Here is a 21,052-nt window from a genome sequence, read left to right on the forward strand (position 1 = left end):
CGTTAAGTGTCTTTTTCGTCGTGGGTTATCAAGTGAGAGGATTTGGGCGTTCGCTTTTACGTGGAGGCTTTTGTGTTCATTGTATGTAGTCACCACTGACAAAATAAAATAGCAACAAAGAAAAACGTTGAGTGGCTGGTGCGAACTTCGTCGCTACATTGTAGGCACCTGTGGAAAGATTCAAAGAGATCGATTTCCATCGTCAGAAATCTTTTAAAAATGATCACAATGATAGAAGTATCGTTTTCCTTTCCAAAATATTCAGTTATGACTCTAAAAATAGAGGACTCAAAAACAATAGTGGTTTATAACTCTTTAAAAGCGGTGAAAATGCAGCAATGTCTGGCCAGTCTTCATGCCAAGTCGGGGGGGGGGGGGGGGGGGGGGAGGTTAAATTTTTTGTTGAATCCGAGTTTCAAACTTGGTAACCGACTTCATCTATTTTCAAAAGGCTTGCTAAACACAGAAACAGACATTTAATGTAACATGGTAATGATTTCCAATTAGTCACTGTCACAGTCATTTTTATAATAGGTGCCACCCAGTAATTAAGTTTGTATATGTGTACAGATATTTCTCCTCATATTGTTTTATAGTACAGTTAAAAGAAAGCCACGACACTGATCAACTTTAAGTAATCCTAGAAAGCCAAGGGCCCAGGTTTTGAAAAAACGGATAAGAGCCTGGCAAAATGGTTTAATTTGGCACTGCGCAAGTCGTGCAAAATACACGGCAATGAAGAAATAGAGCACAGTTGAGAAGCATTTGCGGTTGATAAAATTCATGAAATTAGAGTTTGAAGCGGCTGGCGGCAAACTATGAGCCATCGTGGCGAATCCGAGTAACGTCACATGAAGGGACCTGGCCAGCTGATTGTCCAAAAAAATCCAGCAATTGGCAGAAGCATAGACAAATATATCATAAGATGGCTATATGGATTAGAAAAATGGCCTCACTCACCTAATAGTTTGAGCGGAGTTTGTCTACTATACTTTTGGGAAATGTTTGTTTGTCTTATTTCGTGTGTAATTGCTCTTTTGAAAAATGTCCAATTTGTGATGACATTTACGACACCGCTTCTTCGTCGTCATGAATGGCGGATGTCGATGAGGTGCAAAACGCGACCGCAGAGAAACCTCTAGTTTTTTGGGACTTTCCTGTACACGGCTTGTTTTTTTTTGTGAGCGCTGCTTCCGCCAACACTCAAAATGCGCCATCTTGAATGTGACTCGTTGAGTGAACACTTTCGAGAGAAAAACAATTGGAGAAAAATGCACTTGTAAATTCATTGGGAGATAAAATGACATTTTTTTCTGAGTGTGCACATTTGCGGGAGGAGTAGTAGTATAGTATGCAATAAAAAAATGGATTGTATGAATTAATTACATGTTTCCCCCCCCCCCCACACTGGTTTTCACATTTAGATCATGGCGATGAGATGTGAGGGCACGGTTGAAACTGAGATTGAGGAGGAAGAAAACTTTGGACCTCAGCCTCTGTGCAGACTAGAGGTATGTAATCTTAATATTTTGTTTTCCTTTTGTTGTGCGTTAGGGCTAAGTCGTACCAAAATGTTCCATTAATGGTATGTATGTGAATATAGTAGAAGAGAAGTTAGCGGTGACATGGTGGAGTGTGCCCTTCAAACAAGGTTTTAGATCAGCAGGTTCCTGTTATATTCCGGTCTCACGGTACAGTAGTAATATACCAGCAAAATATCAACATTGCCACAGCCGTATTGCCCTTCATGGGCATTATAAAAATGACGAGTGACTACCTGTATAGTATTCAGTAGCGATAAGAGCGCAATGAGGCATGGCGAATGGGCAAGTGAAGCACCTCCAAATCTGAGGTCATGGTCCTCAGTCGGAAAAGCGTGGCGTGCCCTCTCCAGGTCGCAGGAGGAGGAGTTCAAGTATCTCTGGGGTCTTGTTTACGAGAGAGTGGGCGATTGGCAGGCGGATCGGTGGCAGACTGTATCGGTCTGTCCTGGTACAGAAGGAACTGAGCCGAAAGGCAAAGGTCTCGGTCTACGTCCCTCCCCTCACGTATGGTCACAAGGAGGCACGGGACGGTATCAGATAACCTTGACCAAAAGTACTGCGGTGTAACGGTATTTAAATTCCAGCTCGAGAATCTGTTATTTTGAAAAACTTGGGTAAGTAAAACATTTTTTTCCATTGAACGCCATCTATTTTATTTTTAAACATAATCTAAAATATTTGGTGCATTAATATACATGTTCCGTGTTAAGTTTAAATATTTTCACTGAGAAAATCACAAGGTTCTGTACTTAAATTATCATAACAGCATAACTTTAACTCAATAAAGAAGAGAGCGGGTGGGAGTATGTGTGATTTGACGATAAAATGTCTATTTAACAAACGAGCAGACTTTTGGAAACAATGTAGTTGTTTTAAAACATGCAGTACCGTACATAAAATTACATTTCATTTCAGCCACTCGTATCCGGGATCTTGTTCTTTCGGTCACGACCCACAGCTCGTGACCATGGGTGAGGGTAGGAACGTAGATCGACCGGTAAATCGAGAGCTTCGCCTTTCGGCTTAGCTCCTTCTTCACCACAACGGACCGATACAAAGTCCGCATCACTGCAGACGCCGCACCGATCCGCCTGTCGATCTCCCGTTCCGTTCTTCCCTCACTCGTGAACAAGACCCCAAGATACTTGAACTCCTCCACTTGGGGCAGGATCCCTTTTCCAACCACCCTTTTCCGACTGAGGACCATGGTCTCAGATTTGGAGGTGCTGATTCTCATCCCAGCCGCTTCACACTCGGCTGCGAACTGCTCCAGTGTGAATTGGAGGTCACGGCTTGGTGAACCCCAGAGATAGGAGAGCCAGCCTCAGAGAACCCAGATTCTGCTTCCTCATGGGAAGGCGTGTCGGTGGAATTGAGGAGGTCTTCGAAGTATTCTCCTCACCGACTCACAACGTCCTGAGTCGAGGTCAGCAGCTCCCCATCCCCACAATACACAGTGTTGGTGGTGCACTGCTATCCTCTCCTGAGACGCCGGATGGTGGACCAGAATTTCCTCGAAGCTGTCCGGAAGTCTTTCTCCATGGCCTCACCGAACTCCTCACATACCGGAGTTTTTGCTTCATTCCACTTGGCCAGCCGGTACCCATAAGCTGCCTCAGGAGTCCAACAGGCCAAAAATGCCCGATAGGACTCCTTCTTCGGCTTGACGGCATCCCTCCCAACGGGTTCAGGGATTCCCGCCACGACACCTTACGGCCACAGCTCCGGTCGGCCGCCTGAGCAATGGAAGTGCGGCACATGGTCCACTCAGACCCTCACAAAACTGCCGTTTGGTGCATAGGCACAAACAACAGTCAGGACCCGTCCCCTGCGGAGGGAGGCTACCCTCTCGTCCACCGGGGCGCAGAACATAGTTCACTCGGACTTGATGTGCCCCGCCTCCCCCGGAACATGAGCAAAGTTCTGTCGGCGGTGGGAGTTGAAATTCCTTCTGACAGGGGATTCTGCCAGACATTCCTAGCAGACGCTCACAATGTGTTTGGGCTTGCCATGTCGGACCGGCATCTTCCCCCACCATCGGAGCCAACTCACCACCAGGTAGTAATTAGTTGACCGCTCCGCCCCTCTCTTCATCCGAGTGTCCAAGACATGCGGCCGCAAGTCTGATGACACGACCACAAAGTCGATCATCGAACTGCGACCTAGGGTGTCCTGGTGCCAAGTGCACGTGTGGACACCCTTATGCTTGAACATGGTATTCGTTATGGACAAGCCGTGACAAACACAGAAGTCCAATAACAGAACACCACTCGGGTTTTGATTGGGGGGGGCCGTTCCTCCCAATCATGCCCTTCCAGGTCTCAGTCATTGCCCACGAGAGCATTTAAGACCCCCAGCAGAACGATGGAGTCCCCAGCGGGAGCGCTCTCCATCACCCCCTCTAATGACTCCAAAAAGTGTGGGTACTCTGAACTGCTGTTTGGTGTATAGGCACAAACAACAGTCAGGACCTGTCCCCCCCACCCGAACGCGGAGGGAGGCTACCCTCCCGTCCACCGGGGTGAACCCTAACGTACAGGCGCCGAGCCGGGGCGCAATAAGTATACCCACACCTGCTCGGCGCCTTTCACCGTGGGCAACTCCAGGGTGGAAGAGAGTCCCAACCCCTCTCGAGAGGACTCTTACCAGAGCCCAAGCTGTGTGTGGAGGCGAGTCCGACTATATCTAGTCGGAACTTCTTGACCTCACACACCAGCTCGGGCTCCTTCCCTGCCAGAGAGGTGACATTCCACGTCCCTAGAGCCAGCTTCTATAGCCGGGGATCGGATCGCCACGGTTCCTGCCTTGGGCCACCGCCCAGCTTTGCACTGCACCCGACCCCTATGGCCCCTCCCACAGGTGTGTGCCCACGGGAAGGTTACCCTTTCGGGTTGTGCCCGCCAGGCCCCGTGGGAGCAGGCCCGGCCACCAGGCGCTCTCCTTCGAGCCCCACCTCCAGGCCTGGCTCCAGAGGGGGGCCCGGGTGATCCGTGTCCGGGCAAGGGAAAATCCTTCGTTTGTCGTCATCATACGGGGGTCTTTGAACCGTGCTTGTTCTGGTCCCTCACCTAGGACCTGTTTGTCATGGGTGACCCTGCCACGGGCATAAAGCCCCAGACAACTTAGCTCCTAGAATCCTTGGGACACACAAACCCCTCCACCACGATAAGGTGTGACTGCTCAAGGAGGGACCCTGAAATTATTAGGCACTAATATGGTACAGTCTGGAAAACACTTGCAGTGTCTACTCACGAATGTAGATTAGCTGGCCTCTGGGAGTGGTCTCTTTCTGGGTGCGTCTCAGAAGCATGGAGACAGGGTTGGTTGCAGAACAAAAAGATGCACAAAAATGAAACAAAAACAAAAGAGGCAGGAGAAGAAAAAATTTTGTTCATCACGCCTCGTTGGGAGAATATGACTGTCTCTCTTACTGCCTTTTCAGGGGCTTGCTAGCAATTTCAGAGCGATCACGCTTGACTGGAAGCGTACCTGGTACCTTAGTAGCAGCTGCTCTGATCGTCTAGCGGTGGCTCACGGAAAGGCTGGGAAGCCGAGTCGGTTACCGAGGCGTATGCCCGAACAAAAGGAGGGGGAGGGGTGTCCCACGACCGCCCCGTGGCTGGGGGGCTGCCAACAAGACGCCAGAGAGAACAAGAGAGCGGGAGTCAGGGGTTAAGTACCCCGGGGGCGTGTCGAAGAGGGACGGAGAAACCTGGAGAAGACCACACCCATCAATCTTGTTCTCCAATTTTGACCCACAAAATGGGTTTAAAATCATATATTAATATAGAATACTCTCAACTTTGTACTCTCTACTCACAGGTCAAGCACATAGAATGTCTGTTTATACTTTAGTTTTGGCAAATCAACTGCTTATGGTTCAAGTCACATTTTATGCTGCATGGAGTCAAATCAAGACAAACAATTCTCAAAATCTCGCAATTGCGCTTGTAAAGTTGACACACTGACACAGACATCAAGGCATACATTTGGAATATTTCCGCAGAGTTCGTGAAATATCAAAACATACATTTATCCTAGGTTAAACATCAAATGTGAGTTCACAGGTTGCAGTACTCTCAAATGCCAGTGGGTGGCGCCTTGTGTGCACGTTTGGATATTAAGCAAATAGTTTGTTGCTGTATTTGCATCCCATCGTTGATCGATCCGCTCTTGGGCTGCTGCCAGTTCAGACGAAGAAAATTACTCTTTGATGACTGTAAACCAAGATTTCGAGGGGACGTGCTCATTACTTTGGAGTCCACTAAGCTTCTTCTTGGGGGAGCCTCACAGCAGGGCGGCTTCGAAGAATGCGGTTTATCGAGCCGTGGGGAGTCACTGTGTCACCTCAGTTTGCGGGAAGCGTGTCTGCTGCGTATCCTCCCTTTCGTCGGCTCGATGGCGGGTCTAGGCGACGACTCCTTGGAAGGTGGTATAGATTGTTAGTGCCGTAGACCGAATAATTTCAATTAACCAGAGGGGTCCCAAATGTGGGAGAATTTTATCCATTGCTAAATTGTCTGGAAGGGGACCAATTTCATATAGCCATATAGCGGCGGCCCATCCAGGAGGCTCAGAGGCTTGCACTGGGAGCATTCTCTAGTGTGTTCTGGCTGCCTTAGGGGTCGCCGCACCTGTGCATAAATCTCGCGCTTAGTATAGTCAATTAATGGCATGAAACAACTTGGCAGATCTTGTCCAATGAGCAAAGGTACTGACTCGACAGCCGACACAAACACAGGATGAATTATGAAATGTGGCCCTATTGTCCAATGTAACCACACGAGTGAGTTTAATTGGGTGTTCATCAAGGAAAGGGGGCGAATTGTCTTTTCGCAGTGTTGTTGCGTTGTCATGTCCAGTGCACAGCCCTATAATGTCAACACGCTGCGTTTCAACAATTAGATGCCATTGACACTTTTTTTGGTTGATTTGCTTCGGATCATTGTGCTGAAATGCTGCAGTGCTTAAATGTTTCTGTAAGACTTGACCTCCCCGGTGAGTTTTCCATTTGCAATATTTTTTTCTAGGTTAGTATTTCCCCCTAGCTTGTCGATTCCAATCTTGTAATAGTCTTCATTTTTTTTCATCCCCCACTTTGTGTGTGTGTGTGTGTGTGTCTCTCTGTCGCTCTCCTTCCTTCCTTTTCTCTGCAGCAATGTGGAATAAGTGCAAGTGACATCAAGAAACTGGAGGACGCAGGTTTCCACACCATCGAGGCAGTGGCTTATGCGCCGAAGAAGGAGCTGCTTAACATAAAAGGCATTAGTGAAGCCAAAGCTGATAAAATTATAGTAAGTAAAAAAATGCAAACGCCACACAAGCGAGGCCAGATTCGAACCAGAGTTGTCGAAACGTGACGTCGTGAGGCAGATGTGCTAACCAGTCGGTCACGGGCCATCGCATCTGTAGATTACATTTTTGGATTCATCAATGAATAGGATAAAAATTTCCATCCCTTTATTAAAAAACAGGACATTTAAAATTAACAGTGCTGAAAATGCACAACATTCAGATATTGGTTTGGTCCATAACGTGAGAAGGTAGGAAGAAATGTTGATAAAACTGTTCAGAAACAAATTTATTGTCTTAGATTTTCTTTTGCTGATTTAGGACAAAAGCAGCACGGTTCTGAGGAGCCGGGTTCAAATCCGGCCTCGCCTGTGTAGAGTTTGCATATTCCCTCTGTGCGGGTTTTCTCCGGGTACTCCGATTTCCTCCCACATCCCAAAAATATGCATGGTAGGTTGGTTGAAGACTCCGTAGTTGTGAGTGCGAATGGTTGTTTGTTTATATGTGCCCTGCGATTGTCTGGCGACCAGTTCAGGGTGTACCCCGCCTCTTGCCCGTAGTTAGCTGGAATAGGCTCCAGTATACTCGTGACCCTAGTGAGGATAAGGGGTGTAGAAAATGGATGGATGGATTTTGATGTGCTGAATCCAAATATCACATTGGTTTTGCTCAATCAGGTCAACCTTTTGAAGTATGGCCACTTTTTTACTGAATATCTTTACTGGTACAGGTATCGATCCATCCATTTTCCTCCGCTTATCCGAGGTCGGGTCACCTATGGTCACGAGCTGTGGCTCGTGACCATAGGTGAGGGTAGGACCGTAGATCAACCGGTAAATCGAGAGCTTCGCCTTCACTTTAGCTCCTTCTTTACCACAACGGACCGATACAAAGTCCGCATCACTGCAGACGTTGCACCGATCCGCCTATCGCTCTCACGCTCCATTCTTCCCTCACTCGTGAACAAGACCCCAAGATACTTGAACTCCTTCACTTGGGGCAGGATCTCATCCCCGACCTGGAGAGGGCACGCCACCCTTTTCTGACTGAGGACCATGGTCTCAGATTTGGAGGTGCTGATCATCCCAGCTGCTTCACGCTCTGCTGCGAACCGCTCCTGTTCGAGTTGGAGATCACGGCTTGATGAAGCAAATAGAACCACATCATCAGCAAAAAGCAGAGATGCAATACTGAGGCCACCAAACCGGACCCCCTCTACGCCTCGGCTGCACCTGGAAATTCTGTCCATAAAAGTTATGAACAGAATCGGTGACAAAGGGCAGCCTTGGCGGAGTCCAACCCTCACCGGAAACGAGTCCGACTAACTGCCGGCAATGCGGACCAAATTCTGACACTGGTCATACGGGGACCGGACAGCCCATATCAGGGGGGTTCTGTACCACATACTCCTGAAGCACACCCCACAGGACTCCTCGGGGGAAACGGGCAAACGCCTTCCCCAAGTCCACAAAACACATGTAGACTGGTTGGGCGAACTCCCATGCACCCTCGAGGACCCTGCCAAGGGTGTTGAGCTGTTCCACGGCCAATCTCAGATTCTTGAGGAGCAGTGTGGTTTTCGTCACACTGCTCCTCAAGAATCTGAGATTCGACTTCCCGACAGACCCTCCTCTCCAGCACCCCTGAATAGACCTTAACGGGAAGGCTCAGGAGTGTGATCCCCCCCTGTAGTTGGCACACACCTTCCGGTTCCCCTTTTTAAAAAGGGGCCTCACGTACAAAAGGTGCGTACACACAAAAACGTGGCGTGCGTTCTTTTTCATTGCAAAGTTCAGATGTATCAAGAGAGAAAATGACCATGGGAAACTTGCAATAAATCTGCACAACAGACACACATGAACAATTTACACTGATGAATTAATATCTGGAAACATTTGATTTCAACAATGTAAAAGAGCCAAGCACTCAGAATTTATTTAACTAGTGTATTTAATGAATCACTTATATTTCTGAGGACACTTATTAATTGATCAAGGCGATCATTTATGCTGCCTGTTGCCCTCACAATCTCTTCTTGTGACTCCAGCACATGCACTGAAAAAAAGTCCTTTGAATTTACTTAATATAAACGTGCATCGGTTGCACGATTCCATTTTTTTTTTAGGAGAAGAGGGGTATATTATGTCATTTTAACACATTTTAAATATCTGCAACTGATTTACATGTTCAAATTAAGTAAATTCAAAGGACTGTTTATCAATATGCACGGGTGAGGACACAGCCAGTCGGGCGGGGAGCAGCAGCCGGTTGTCGGAGCGTAATTGGGTCGGAGATGCTGGGGATGCCGGAGGAGACGCCTGGAACGGTAGACGAATCCTCCGCGTTTGTGATGCCAGGGAGGGTGGAGGAATCCTCCTTGTCTGTGAGACCAGAGACACTGGGGACTGGACGAATCCCCCGAACATGTAGCGCGTGGGTGCGACTGAGTGTCCTCTCTTGTGTATTAATATAATAAATTGAGTAATCAAACAGGAGTCAGTTTTTGATATCCTCTTTAATATGTTGACATGCTTCTATTTGAATTCAAAAAATTGATTACAAATACCATGCATACAACATTTACGCATAAACCTTTATCTCATTGGGCTGAGTGGAGGTTACTCTGAACACATTTGTTGTGAGTTATGAAAATGCATAGTATTTACCTTGTAGGGTGATCAGAGTCAGCCACATGTGCCTCCACCACCCCTGAGACAGCAGTGTCACCCATGATTGCAGCGACTCTCTCCTCAAACAGGGTGAGGCCTTCCGCGACAGTTCTTCCGCCTGTTTTGGCCACACTTTGGCAGTGGGCAGCTGTCCTCTACTTCACATCCACCTTAATGTCTGACCACTTCTTTTTTGTGTGTACTGTTTTGACTCCACAGCGTTGACAGTCGCTGTTGTTAACGCCGGAGGACAGCGTGCCAAAGAGGATTTTCTTGCACGCCTTGACTTCAATGAGCAGCATCTCAACTTCACATTCAGAAGAATTATCTGCTACTTCAACATGTGCGCTCATTTCCACGTTGATTGGCATGTACAAAGGAAATGTGCTTGGATTCATGCGTACGCACAGATTCATACATCTGGATATTTTTGTGCGTATGACGTTTTCTGGCTTTGAGCGTACGCCATGTTTCAGTAGGAAATCCACACAAGTTTTTGTACATGAGGCCCCTGGTCCCTTTGCAGAAAAACAGCCCCAAAGCATAATCTTTCCACCCCCATGGCATCCACAATAGGCATGGTGTTCTTTGGATGCAACTCAACATTCTTTCTCCTCCAAACATGACAAGTTGAGTTTTTACCAAAACGTTCCATTTTAGTTTAATCTGACCATATGAGATTCTCCCAATCCTCTTCTGGATCATCCAAATGCTCTCGAGCAAACTTCAGACGGGCCTTTTCTTGTGATCATTTTGACCCCACGGGGTGAGATCTTGCGTGGAGCCCTAGATCGAGGGAGATTATCAATGGTCCTGTATGTCTTCCAATTTCTAATAATTGCTCCCACAGTTGATTTATTCACACCATGCTGTTTACCTATTGTAGATTCAGTCTTCCCAGCCTGGTGCATGTCTACAATTTTGTTTCTGGTGCCCTTTGACAGCTCTTTGAGCTTGAAACCTTTGCAGATTTACTAAAAAAAGAAAAACTGAAATATCACACCGCCATAAGTATTCAGATTCTTTGCTCAGGATTTAGTAGAAGCACCCTTTTGAGCTAATACAGCCATGAGTCTTTTTGGAAATGAGGCACCAAGTTTTTCACACCTGGATTTGGGGATCCTCTGCCATTCATCCTTGCAGATCCTCTCCAGCTCTGTCAGGTTGGATGGTGAATGTTGGTGAGCAGACATTTTTAGGTCTCCCCAGAGATGCTCAATTGGGTTGAAGTCAGGGCTCTGGCTGGGCCATTCAAGAACAGTCACAGAGTTGTTCTGAAGCCACTCCTTTGTTATTTTAGCTGTGTGCTGAGGGTCATTGTCTTGTTGGAAGGTGAACATTCGGCCCAGTCTGAGGACCTGAGCACTCTGGAGAAGGTTTTCATCCAGGATATCCCTGTACTTGGCTGCATTCATCTTTCCTTCGATTGCAACCAATCATCCTCACCCTGCAGCTGAAAAACACCCCCACAGCATGATGCTGCCACCAGCATGCTTCACTGTTGGGACTGTATTGGACAGGTGATGAGGAGTGCATGGTTTTCTCCACACATACTGCTTAGAATTAAGGCCAAAAAGTTCTGTCTTGGTCACATCAGACCAGAGAATCTTAATTTCTCACCATCTTGGATTCCTTCATGTGTTTTTTTAACCAACTTCTTGCGGGCTTTCATGTGTCTTGCACAGAGGAGAGGCTTCCGTCGGGCCACGCTGCCATAAAGCACCAACTGGCTGCAGTGATGGCTGACTTTCTAGAACTTTCTCCCAACTGCATCTCTGGAGCTCAACCACAGTGGTCTTTGGGTTCTTGTTTACCTCTCTTACCAAGGCTCTTCTCCTCCGATTGCTCAGTTTGGCCGGACGGCCAGCTCTAGAAAGAGTTCTGTTCATTCCAAACGTCTTCCATTTATGGACTGCGGAGGCTACTGTGCTCTTATGAACCTTAAGTGCAGCAGAATTTGTTTTTTTTTTTCACCTTGTGCCTTGCCACAATTGTCTGAGCTCTTCAGGCAGTTCCTTTGACCTCCTGATTCTCATTTGCTCTGTCATGCACTGTGAGCTTTAAGGTCTTATATAGACAGGTGTGTGGCTTTCCTAATCAAGTCCAATCAGTATAATCAAACACAGATGGACTCCAATCTATTTTTGGTCAACATGGTTGTCTATTGTTGTACTAGAGCGACTCCAACTACCGGAGACAAATTCCTTGTCTTTTTGACATACTTGGCAAATAGAGGATTCTGAAATAAATAGCATTCTGACTTATTTAAGAACCAATCATTGAACTACACTGAACTGCTTGCTACAGACGAGAGCAGTTTGAATTTTATACAGTGACAGATTTGTTTTACAGATTCTCATTGATTTTTTTATGAAGCTAGTAACACACTATAACATTGACTCATGCTGCTAACGCTTGAATGATTTTCTCTTTGCAGATGGAAGCTGCCAAGCTTGTGCCTATGGGCTTTACTACAGCTTCTGAGTTCCACCAGAGAAGAGCAGAAATCATCCAAATATCTACAGGTTCGAAGGAATTGGACAAACTCCTACATGGTTTGTAAATACTTACCAGCAAAGTTTCTGCATATACAGTGGTTCCTTGAAATTCGAAGCTGTTCAATTCAACCAGTTATTTTGGTCCTTGAAAACACTTTTCCTTTTTACATGAATTATATTTGTAATTATTTATTCCAGAGTCCAAACCGATGCCATTGTAAAACCTTTAATCGTATGAGGGTAAGGAATTGCGTAATTGATGCACGAACCACATCAAGGCCTTGTTCAAACTGCAGGCAAATCTGAGTTATTTTTATTTTATTTATTTATTTTAAAATCAGCTGACCATAAAGCTCTTCTCTTCGCACCGTTTTGCTGCGATGGTGTTTTTTATTCATTGTGTTTTAGCTTTGAGCTAGCATTTTTTTGTGAACAAAAACAAAGAAACAAACGAAGTTTATGATGTATTTGAACATTCAATAGATGCCATTCTTTAATCTGTTTAGTTTTACAATGAACTTAGACTGAAGTGTCAATAAATGACTTTAAGCAAGCAACATTCACTCTTACTCCTTGCTACTATGCTAACACCTTAGCAACCTCTTTTTGTGATCATGTGGGCTCTGCGTGTCGTCCAGGCGCTGCTGGATAGAAGTGCTAGAGCGGCGTATGGAATGGACTGAGATTTTACATCCTGTCCGATTCGATCTGATACTCGTGTTTTTGCTGACATTGGACCGACAGCTGACCTGAAAGATCGGCTCGGGACACCCCAAGTCCACCCATCCATCCATTTTCTTCTGCTTATCTGAGGTTGGGTCGCGGGGGCAGTAGCTTTAGCGGGGAAGCCCAGATTTCCCTCTCACCACCCACTTAGGCTGGGCACCCTCCAGCTCTTCCGAGCAGATCCCGAGGCTGCTTGTATCCGGGATCCTGTTCTTTTGGTCCCACAAGTGAGGGTAGACCGGTAAATAGAGAGCTTCGCCTTTCGGTTTAGCTCCTCCTCCCAATCACACCCTTCCAGGTTTCACTGTCATTGCTCACGTGACCATTGAAGCACACACTGTACCTGTCCCCTCCCACAGGTGGTGAGCCCATGGGAAAGGGGACCCACGTTACGCTTTGGGGCTGTGCCTAGGCCGAGCCCCATGGGTGCAGGCCCGGCCACCAGGCGCTCGCCTTCGAGCCCCACCTCCAGAGGGGGGCCCCGGTTACCCGCGACCGGGCAGGGGAAACCTTGATCCATTTATTTCTTTCTTCATAGGGGTTTTTGGAGCCGTGCTTTGTCTAGTCCCTCACCTAGGACCTATTTGCCATGGGTGACCCTACCAGGGGCGTGAAGCCCCAGACAACTTTGCTCCGAGGATCATTGGCACAAACAAACCCCTCCACCACGATAATGTGACGGCTTCCAGGAGGGGACATCGCAAACAGAAGTTATTAAATGTACAGCGGGTGAAAAATGTACTTAACACGTCACCATTTTTCTCACTAAATATGGTTCCAAAAGTGCTATTTACCTGAAAATTTCACCAGATGTTGCGAACAAGTAATCCATACATACAAAGAAAGTACAACCCCAATCCAATAAAGTTGGGATGTTGTGTTAAACATAAATAAAAACCGAATACAATGATTTGCAAATCATGTTCGACCTATATTTAATTAAATACACTACAATGAAAAGAGATTTAATGTTCAAACTTATAAACTGTATTGTTTTTGCAGATGATAATCATGAATTTACAATTTTATGGCTGCAACACGTTCCAAAAAAGCTTGGACAGCGTCATGTTTACCACTGTGTTACATCAACTTTTCTTTTAACAACATTCAATAAACAATTGGGAACTGAGGATACTCATTGTTGAAGCTTTGGAGGTGGAATTCTTTCCCATTCTTGCTTGACTTACAGCTTCAGCTGTTCAACAGTCCGGGGTCTCCATTGTCGCATTTTACGCTTCATAATGCGGCACACATTTTCAATGGGAGACCTTTCTGGACTGCAGGCAGGCCAGTCTAGTACCCGCACTCTTTTACTATGAAGCCACGCTGTTGTAATGTGCAGAATGTGGTTTGGCATTGCCTTCCTGAAATAAGCAGGGGCATCCATGAAAAAGACATTGCTTGGATGGCAGCATATGTTTCTCCAAGACTTGTATGTACCTTTCAGCATGAATGGAGCAATCACAGATGTGTAAGTTACCCATGCCATTGGCACTAACACAGCCCCATACCATCACAGATGATGGCTTTTGAACTTTGCATCCCTAACTGTGTAGAACAAATAAGATCAGAAATTAAGTTTTGTGTAATAATGTGAAATGACACAAGGAAAAATTATTGAACATGCCAACTGCTATTTATTTAATACTTTGTACAATAGCCTTTGTTGGCAATGACTGCTTCAAGACACCTCCTGTACTAACTAGTTGCATGCATTGCTCTGGTGTGATTTTGGCCCACTCCTCCACACAAGCAGTCTTCAAATCTTGAAGGTGCCGTGGGCCTTGAGTTTACGTTCTTTCCATAGATTTTCGATTGGATTCAAGTCAGGTGATTGGCTGGGCCATTCTGGCAGCTTTATTTTTTTTTTCTTTGAAACCAATTGAGTTTCCTTGGCAGTATGGTTTGGCTCATTATCCTGCTGAAATGTCCACCCTCGTTTGATTTTCATCATCCTTGGAGATGGCTGCAGATTTTTGTCTCTGTACATTTGCCCATTCATCCTTCCTTCAATAATGTGAAGTTTACCACTACCATTTGCTTAAACGCAGCCCCACACCATAATGTTCCCACCTCCGAACTTCACTGTTGTGCATTATGGCACCCAAACAGTTACATTTTGCTCTCATCCGACCACACTGTATTCTCCCAGTATTTAACTGACTTGTCCAAATGTTGTTCAGCAAACTTTAAACAGGCTTTGACACCCTATCCCCAGCAATGGGGTCTTGCGTGGCGAGCGTGCATACAGGCCATGGCTTTTTTTTTTCCTTTTGACGTGTTCCAGGTCTTTTTGAAGCTCTCTACAGGTGGTCCTTGGGTCTTGGGCAAATATTCAGATCATTCTTTGGACTCCTCTGTCAGAATTCTTGTGAGGAGCACCTGAGCAAGGCAAATTTATGGTGGTAAAATTGGCTTTCCACTTGCGTATTATGGCCCCAACAGTACTCCCTGGAACATTCAGAAGCTTAGATATGGGCCTGTGACCAATACCATCGTTATGTTTTCCAACAATTAGTTTGCGATGGTCTTGACACCTCTGTGCTCTGCCCATCATGAGATGCATCTTGACTCACACCTTGGCAATGAGACTTTTTTTGTAGGCCATCAATTAGGACTGAACCAGCTGAGATTCGTTTGTACTGACAAGGGGCATTCCTTTCACATTACACATAACTTAATTTCTGAGTTTATTTCTTCTACTTTCTTTGTTCATCCATACGAACTTGGGTTGTTCCCAACATCTGGTGAAATTTTCAGGTCAATCGCACCTTTGGAATTATATTTAGTGAGAAAAATGGTGACGTGTTAAATACTTATTTCAGCCGCTGTATAACACCAATAATTTGTTTTTAAAAGCTGCTTTATACTGATTCTGTCAAAGCTTGTTGCTATCAAGCCTTGGGAAATGGAGATTAAAAAAAAAAACGTACCAAAATAAAACCAGTTACGGTGCTAAACCGAACAAACCGTTCTTCTCCTTCATCTACCTGCCTACTGGTAGTCAACCCCAATTATGTGGCACTGAATCACTCGGGGACGGCACGGTGGCCGACTGGTTAGAGCGTCGGCCTCACAGTTCTGAGGACCCGGATTCAATCCCCGGTCTCGCCTGTGTGGAGTTTGCATGTTCTCCCCGTGACTGCGTGGGTTTTCTCCGGGCACTCCGGTTTCCTCACAGATCGCAAAAACATGCATTAATTGGAGAGATAAATTGCCCGTAGGTGTGAATGTGAGTGCGAATGGTTGTTTGTGCCCTGCGATTGGCTGGCAACCAGTTGAGAGTGTACCCCGATGATAGCTGGGATAGGCTCCAGCACGCCCGCGACCCGCGTGAGGAGAAGCGGCGCAGATAATGGATGGATGAATGAATGGATGAATCAATCAATCACTCCGTAATTAGACAAACGTACTTGGACACTGTGGAAGTGTTTTGTGCTTAGAAGTCCCACCGCCTTCAGTAATTTCGGTCAGTCTGTGCATAGTCTTCTCACTTTCTTCTTTTCTATGGTGAGGTTAACTGATGGCTTACGTGCTGATGTGTATGATGACTGTACGAACTCAAACAGTCGTTTGAATTTTGGGGCATGTTTTTCACCCATCTTTTGGTCTAAAGGCTTCTTTATACTTGCGCGGGTGGCGACCGCTCTGACGTCACTGCGGCTATTTTGTGAGCAATTTGCATTTATACTTGAGCGCAACCCACACGCGCTGTTTTGAAAATATGCTGCCGTTCTCCAAGTCGGGGGTGTCTCTACGGCTGGCACAGGGTGGAGTTTCCTCTGCATTTTATGGCCAATTTCGGTTGCCGTTTTTACATTCCGGAACAAAGCAACAACAATGGCTACCGTGGAACATTGCCTGCTAAACGAAATGGACCTAGATGACCAGGTGATGTTTAATTATATTGCAAAATCTATCAAGAAGGCGATGTCGTAGGTGGCATGTGGAACCAAAGGGTAAGCCAAGTATGTCATCACAGCATGTGACTAAAACGAACCAATCACGAGAGATTCTCTCCGCGGCATTCTGCGTGCGGCGACAATTTGTGCTGTGTGCGCGTCAGGTGTCGCACAGGGGCCGCATGGCCCAATGCGACGATCATATTATGCAATGCGGGTGCGGAAGTATAAAGAGGCCTTAAAACTCCAAAGATTTGAGAGGTGTTCGAACTTCATAGTGCTACTGTTCTATACTAAAGATGTAAAACCTTGACGAACAAAGTGAATTTATGACTGGAGCGTAGTCATTACAGATTACGTTGGAAAAATAATTTTGAGTCCACTTTTTGTTTCCCCTGGAGGTGGGATTGAGACTGGTTCCATCACAGAGATGTTTGGGGAGTTTCGGACAGGGAAGACCCAGCTGTGCCATACACTCGCTGTCACATGTCAGGTACCATCCAATTATTTTTAATCCGTGGTCCCCAACCACCCTGACTGCGGGCCATTTGGTACTGGGCCACACCACCCCAAAAACAAATTTAAAAAAAAAAAAAAAAAAATGTTTTTCATTTTTTTTGTCGAACGGGAGACAATGGAACCTCCACCCTGTCGATGACTGCTGTCCGATCAGGACACTCCCTCTACCCCCCTCATAGACTATTAGCTTCCGACTCAGTCGCCACCACCCGGGAAAGGTCTATAGCATGAACCGGTCTTTGGTGGAAAAAGAGGTTGGGGACCACTGGTTTAAATATTTGTAAAAAGAAGTATCAAATGGACATGTATTTACACCATTTGTTGTGACACTTAAACTTTAACTAAAGTGCTTTTACTTTTCATCATGTGTTAATTATGTGCATCTTGATTTGAGACCATCCGTCGATCCATCTATCAATTTTCTGTACCACTTATACTCACTAAGATCGTGGGTAAACTGGACCCTATCCCCTATGAGTTTGGGCTCGTCGCCAGCCAATCACATGGCACATATAGACAAACAATCATTCACAAGCACAGTTAGAACATGCAAATGCCGTGAAATATGAAATATGCTAAAAACTTGAAATATGCAATATTTCTGTACATTCAATGGTGGCTATCTTGAAAAATGGCAGTCATCTTGGATTTTTCAGGTGACTAACGGGTTTTATGAAAAGAGCAATCCCCACAGAGTATTTATGGGCTGGATGGTGGGACTGGCAGGGTCACCCATGGCAAACAGGTCCTAGGTGAGGGACCAGACAAAGCACAGCTCAAAGACCCCTTATGAAGAAGACAAATTATGTACTCAGGTTTCCCTTGCCCGGACGCAGGTCACCGGGGCCGCCCTCTGGAGCCAGGCCTGGAGTTGGGTCTCGAAGGAGAGCGCCTGGTGGCCGGGCCTGCACCCATGAGCCCGAAAGGGTAACGTGGGTCCACCTTCCCACGGTCTCACCACCTGTGGGAGGGGCCATAGGGGTCGGGTGCAGTGCGAGCTGGGCGGTGGCCGAAGGCGGGGACCTTGGCGATCCGATCCCCGGCTACAGAAGCTGGCTCTAGCGACGTGGAATGTCACCTCTCTGGCAGGGAAGGAGCCCGAGCTCGTGTGTGAGGTCGAGAAGACTCGCTTCCACACACAGCTTGGGCTCTGTTGTTTGTGCCTAAACACCAAACAGCAGTTCAGAGTACCCACCTTTTTTGGAGTCCTTGGAGGGGGTGCTGGAGAGCGCTCCCGCTGGGGACTCCATCGGTCTGCTGGGGGACTTCAATGCTCACATGGGCAATGACAGTGAGACCTGGAAGGGCGTGATTGGGAGGAACGGCCCCCCCGATCAGAACCCGAGCGGTGTTCTGTTATTGGACTTCTGTGCTCGTCACGGATTGTCCATAACGAACACCATGTTCAAGCATAAGGGTGTCCACACGTGCACTTGGCACCAGTTCGATGATCGACTTTGCGGTCGTGTCATCGGACTTGCGGCTGCATGTCTTGGACACTCGGGTAAAGAGAGAGGGGTGGAGCTGTCAACTGATCACCACCTGGTGGTGAGTTTGCTCCGATGGTGGGGGAAGATGCCGGTCCGACGTGGCAGGCCCAAATGTATGGTGAGGGTTTCTGGGAACGTCTGGCGGAATCCCCTGTCAGAAGGAGTTTCAATTCCCACCTCCGACAGAACGGGCAATCCCCGAACCCGTTGGATGCAGCTTTGGTGGTCGCTGAAGCAAAAACTTGGGCATGGGAGGAGTTCGGTGAGGCCATGGAGAAAGTCTTCCGGACGGCTTCGAGGAAATTCTAGTCCACCATCCAACGTCTCAGGAGGGGAAAGCAGTGCACCATCAACACTGTGTATAGTGGGGATGGGGCGCTGCTGACCTCGACTCGGGACGTTGTGAGCCGGTGGGTAGAATACTTCGAAGACCTCCTCAATTCCACCGACACGCCTTCCCATGAGGGAGCAGAGTCTGGGTTCTCTGAGGCCTGCTTTAAGTATTTAACAATGTAAACAGTGAGTTCGGTTGTACTTTATTGAAGTATTTAACAATGTACTCACGTTATTTTTTGATCAATCCTCATCCACAAATCCAGCAAAGTCCTCATCTTCTGTATCCGAAATGAACAGCTGGGCCAGTTCTCCATCAAACATCCCGGGTTCCCTCTCGTCGTTGTTGGAGTCAGTCTCGTTGCCGGGGGGCTGTTCAGCAATGATGCCAGTTTTTGCGAAAGCTCGGACAACAGTCAAAGCAGATACCTTAGCCCAGGCATCCATAATCCATTCACAAATTGTGGCGTAACTCGCCCGGCGCTGCCTCCTAGTCTTAGTAAAGCTGTGTTTGCCATCTGTCATCCATCGCTCCCACGCCGCTCGCAACTTCACTTTGAACGCCCTGTTTACACCGATGTCCAGCGGTTGGAGTTCCTTCATCAAGCCTCCCGGAAGGATGGCAAGCTCCGAGTTCATTTGTTGCACTTAGTTTTTCACAGCGCCTGTGAGATGGGTGCGCATGGAGGCACAGATCAACAGGGACGCGTGGGGGGGGGAAAAAACGTCCGGTCTCTTTACGTACACCTCACTCAGCCACTCTCTTGTTTTCGCCTCGTCCATCCAGCCATGCTGTCCTCAGTCACGTCCGCCTTTCACTATATAAGCAATGAGAGAATGCAGGTTTGTGATTACGCTATTGGATTATGATGGCAAATTGCCAGAAACTGCTTTTGTCACACATGTTGATACCGCAGAATTATCCAGTTCCTGATTGCAATTTTTTTCACAAGAAGGGAATGTGCGGGGGATATATTGTGAGCGACAGTAGTTCTCAATTTACCACTGCTGAGTGCAAGGAATTTCTCAAAGAGAAGTTGTGCGCCTGAGCGCATCTGTGTGCTATCCACATGCTAATGGATAAGTTGAACTTCTCAACAGGATACTGAAAGACTGTCTGCAAAATGCTTCAAGGCATTGTATACTCTGGAAAGCCTTCATATGATCCTTCCTTATGGATTACAGAGCAACCCCTCATGCAACCACTGGAGTAATCCCATCATATCTACTCCATGGAAGACACTCGAGGCCAAAACCCCAGATCCTGGATGTCATTCCTGCCACAGTGCATGAAGGTGCTGTAAGAGAAAGGGTTAAAGACAAACAGGACACAGTGAAGCAGTACACAGATGTGAAGAGAAGTGTGAAAATTCAGTACTTTCACCCTTGAGATCAGGTTAGAGTCAGGAAGCCATGGAAAGTTCACAGAACCGCAGACTGTAGTGAGACACAAATGTCCCCACTTGTACCTGTTGATTGATGGGAGGACTTGGCATGCTTCACATCTGTCTGCACTGCCAGTGTGGGACATTACAGTATTAACCCTCGGGAGGCTTCGGTGGGAATGGTGAAGAAATGTTACCCGTCTTCTGAAGTGGCGGCAAATATTGCTGAGATTCTTCTTGCTTCCAGTGATTTTACAGTTTTTAAATGTTTTTTTTTAAAGAATTATATTTTTGCACAAAATGACAAAAAAAGGTAAAGTAGAAAATGGTCAAATTGTAATGGTATGGAAAAAAACTGTGCTCGGCTATGTTCAAGAGATTGAAGATACAAATAGAATCAGTCATTAAAAGTAAAATACTCAACGCACACACATCAGTAGGCAAATGGTAAGAGGACAACTGGAGCTTTCCAATCTAATAAATAATTTCCTCTATCGATCAGAGTACTTGGATCCCTGGGCAAGTAATCCATCAGTGGTCGGCATATATTCATAAAGTGGTCCTCTCTCCCTTTTAGTTTGGCTCCGAGTCTTTCCATTGGTAGTACACTTTAAATTTGTCTGTACCACTGAGTCACTGATGGAGGTTATTAATTGGAGGAATGCAATTAAATATAGTGCATTTTCTGGGCACA

At 46.5% G+C, this 21,052-nt stretch overlaps 1 protein-coding gene across 2 annotated transcripts in view; it reads left to right on the forward strand.

Moving 5' to 3' along the window:
• The window catches only part of rad51 (RAD51 recombinase), a 36,352-nt gene that overhangs the window by 246 nt on the left and 15,054 nt on the right, over positions 1–21,052 (forward strand). Inside the window, exons 2-5 of one of the 2 annotated variants that reach the window (XM_061704810.1) lie at positions 1,425–1,511; positions 6,701–6,838; positions 11,943–12,060; positions 17,033–17,124. In XM_061704810.1, the coding sequence (XP_061560794.1) occupies positions 1,428–1,511; positions 6,701–6,838; positions 11,943–12,060; positions 17,033–17,124 (432 nt within the window). In that variant the 5' untranslated portion in view covers positions 1,425–1,427. The remainder of the gene's footprint in view (positions 1–1,424; positions 1,512–6,700; positions 6,839–11,942; positions 12,061–17,032; positions 17,125–21,052) is intronic. The other variant, XM_061704811.1, reaches the window with a different exon arrangement.

Source organism: Phycodurus eques, chromosome 18 (assembly GCF_024500275.1).
Source record: "Phycodurus eques isolate BA_2022a chromosome 18, UOR_Pequ_1.1, whole genome shotgun sequence".
Classification (NCBI taxonomy): Eukaryota; Metazoa; Chordata; class Actinopteri; order Syngnathiformes; family Syngnathidae; genus Phycodurus; species Phycodurus eques.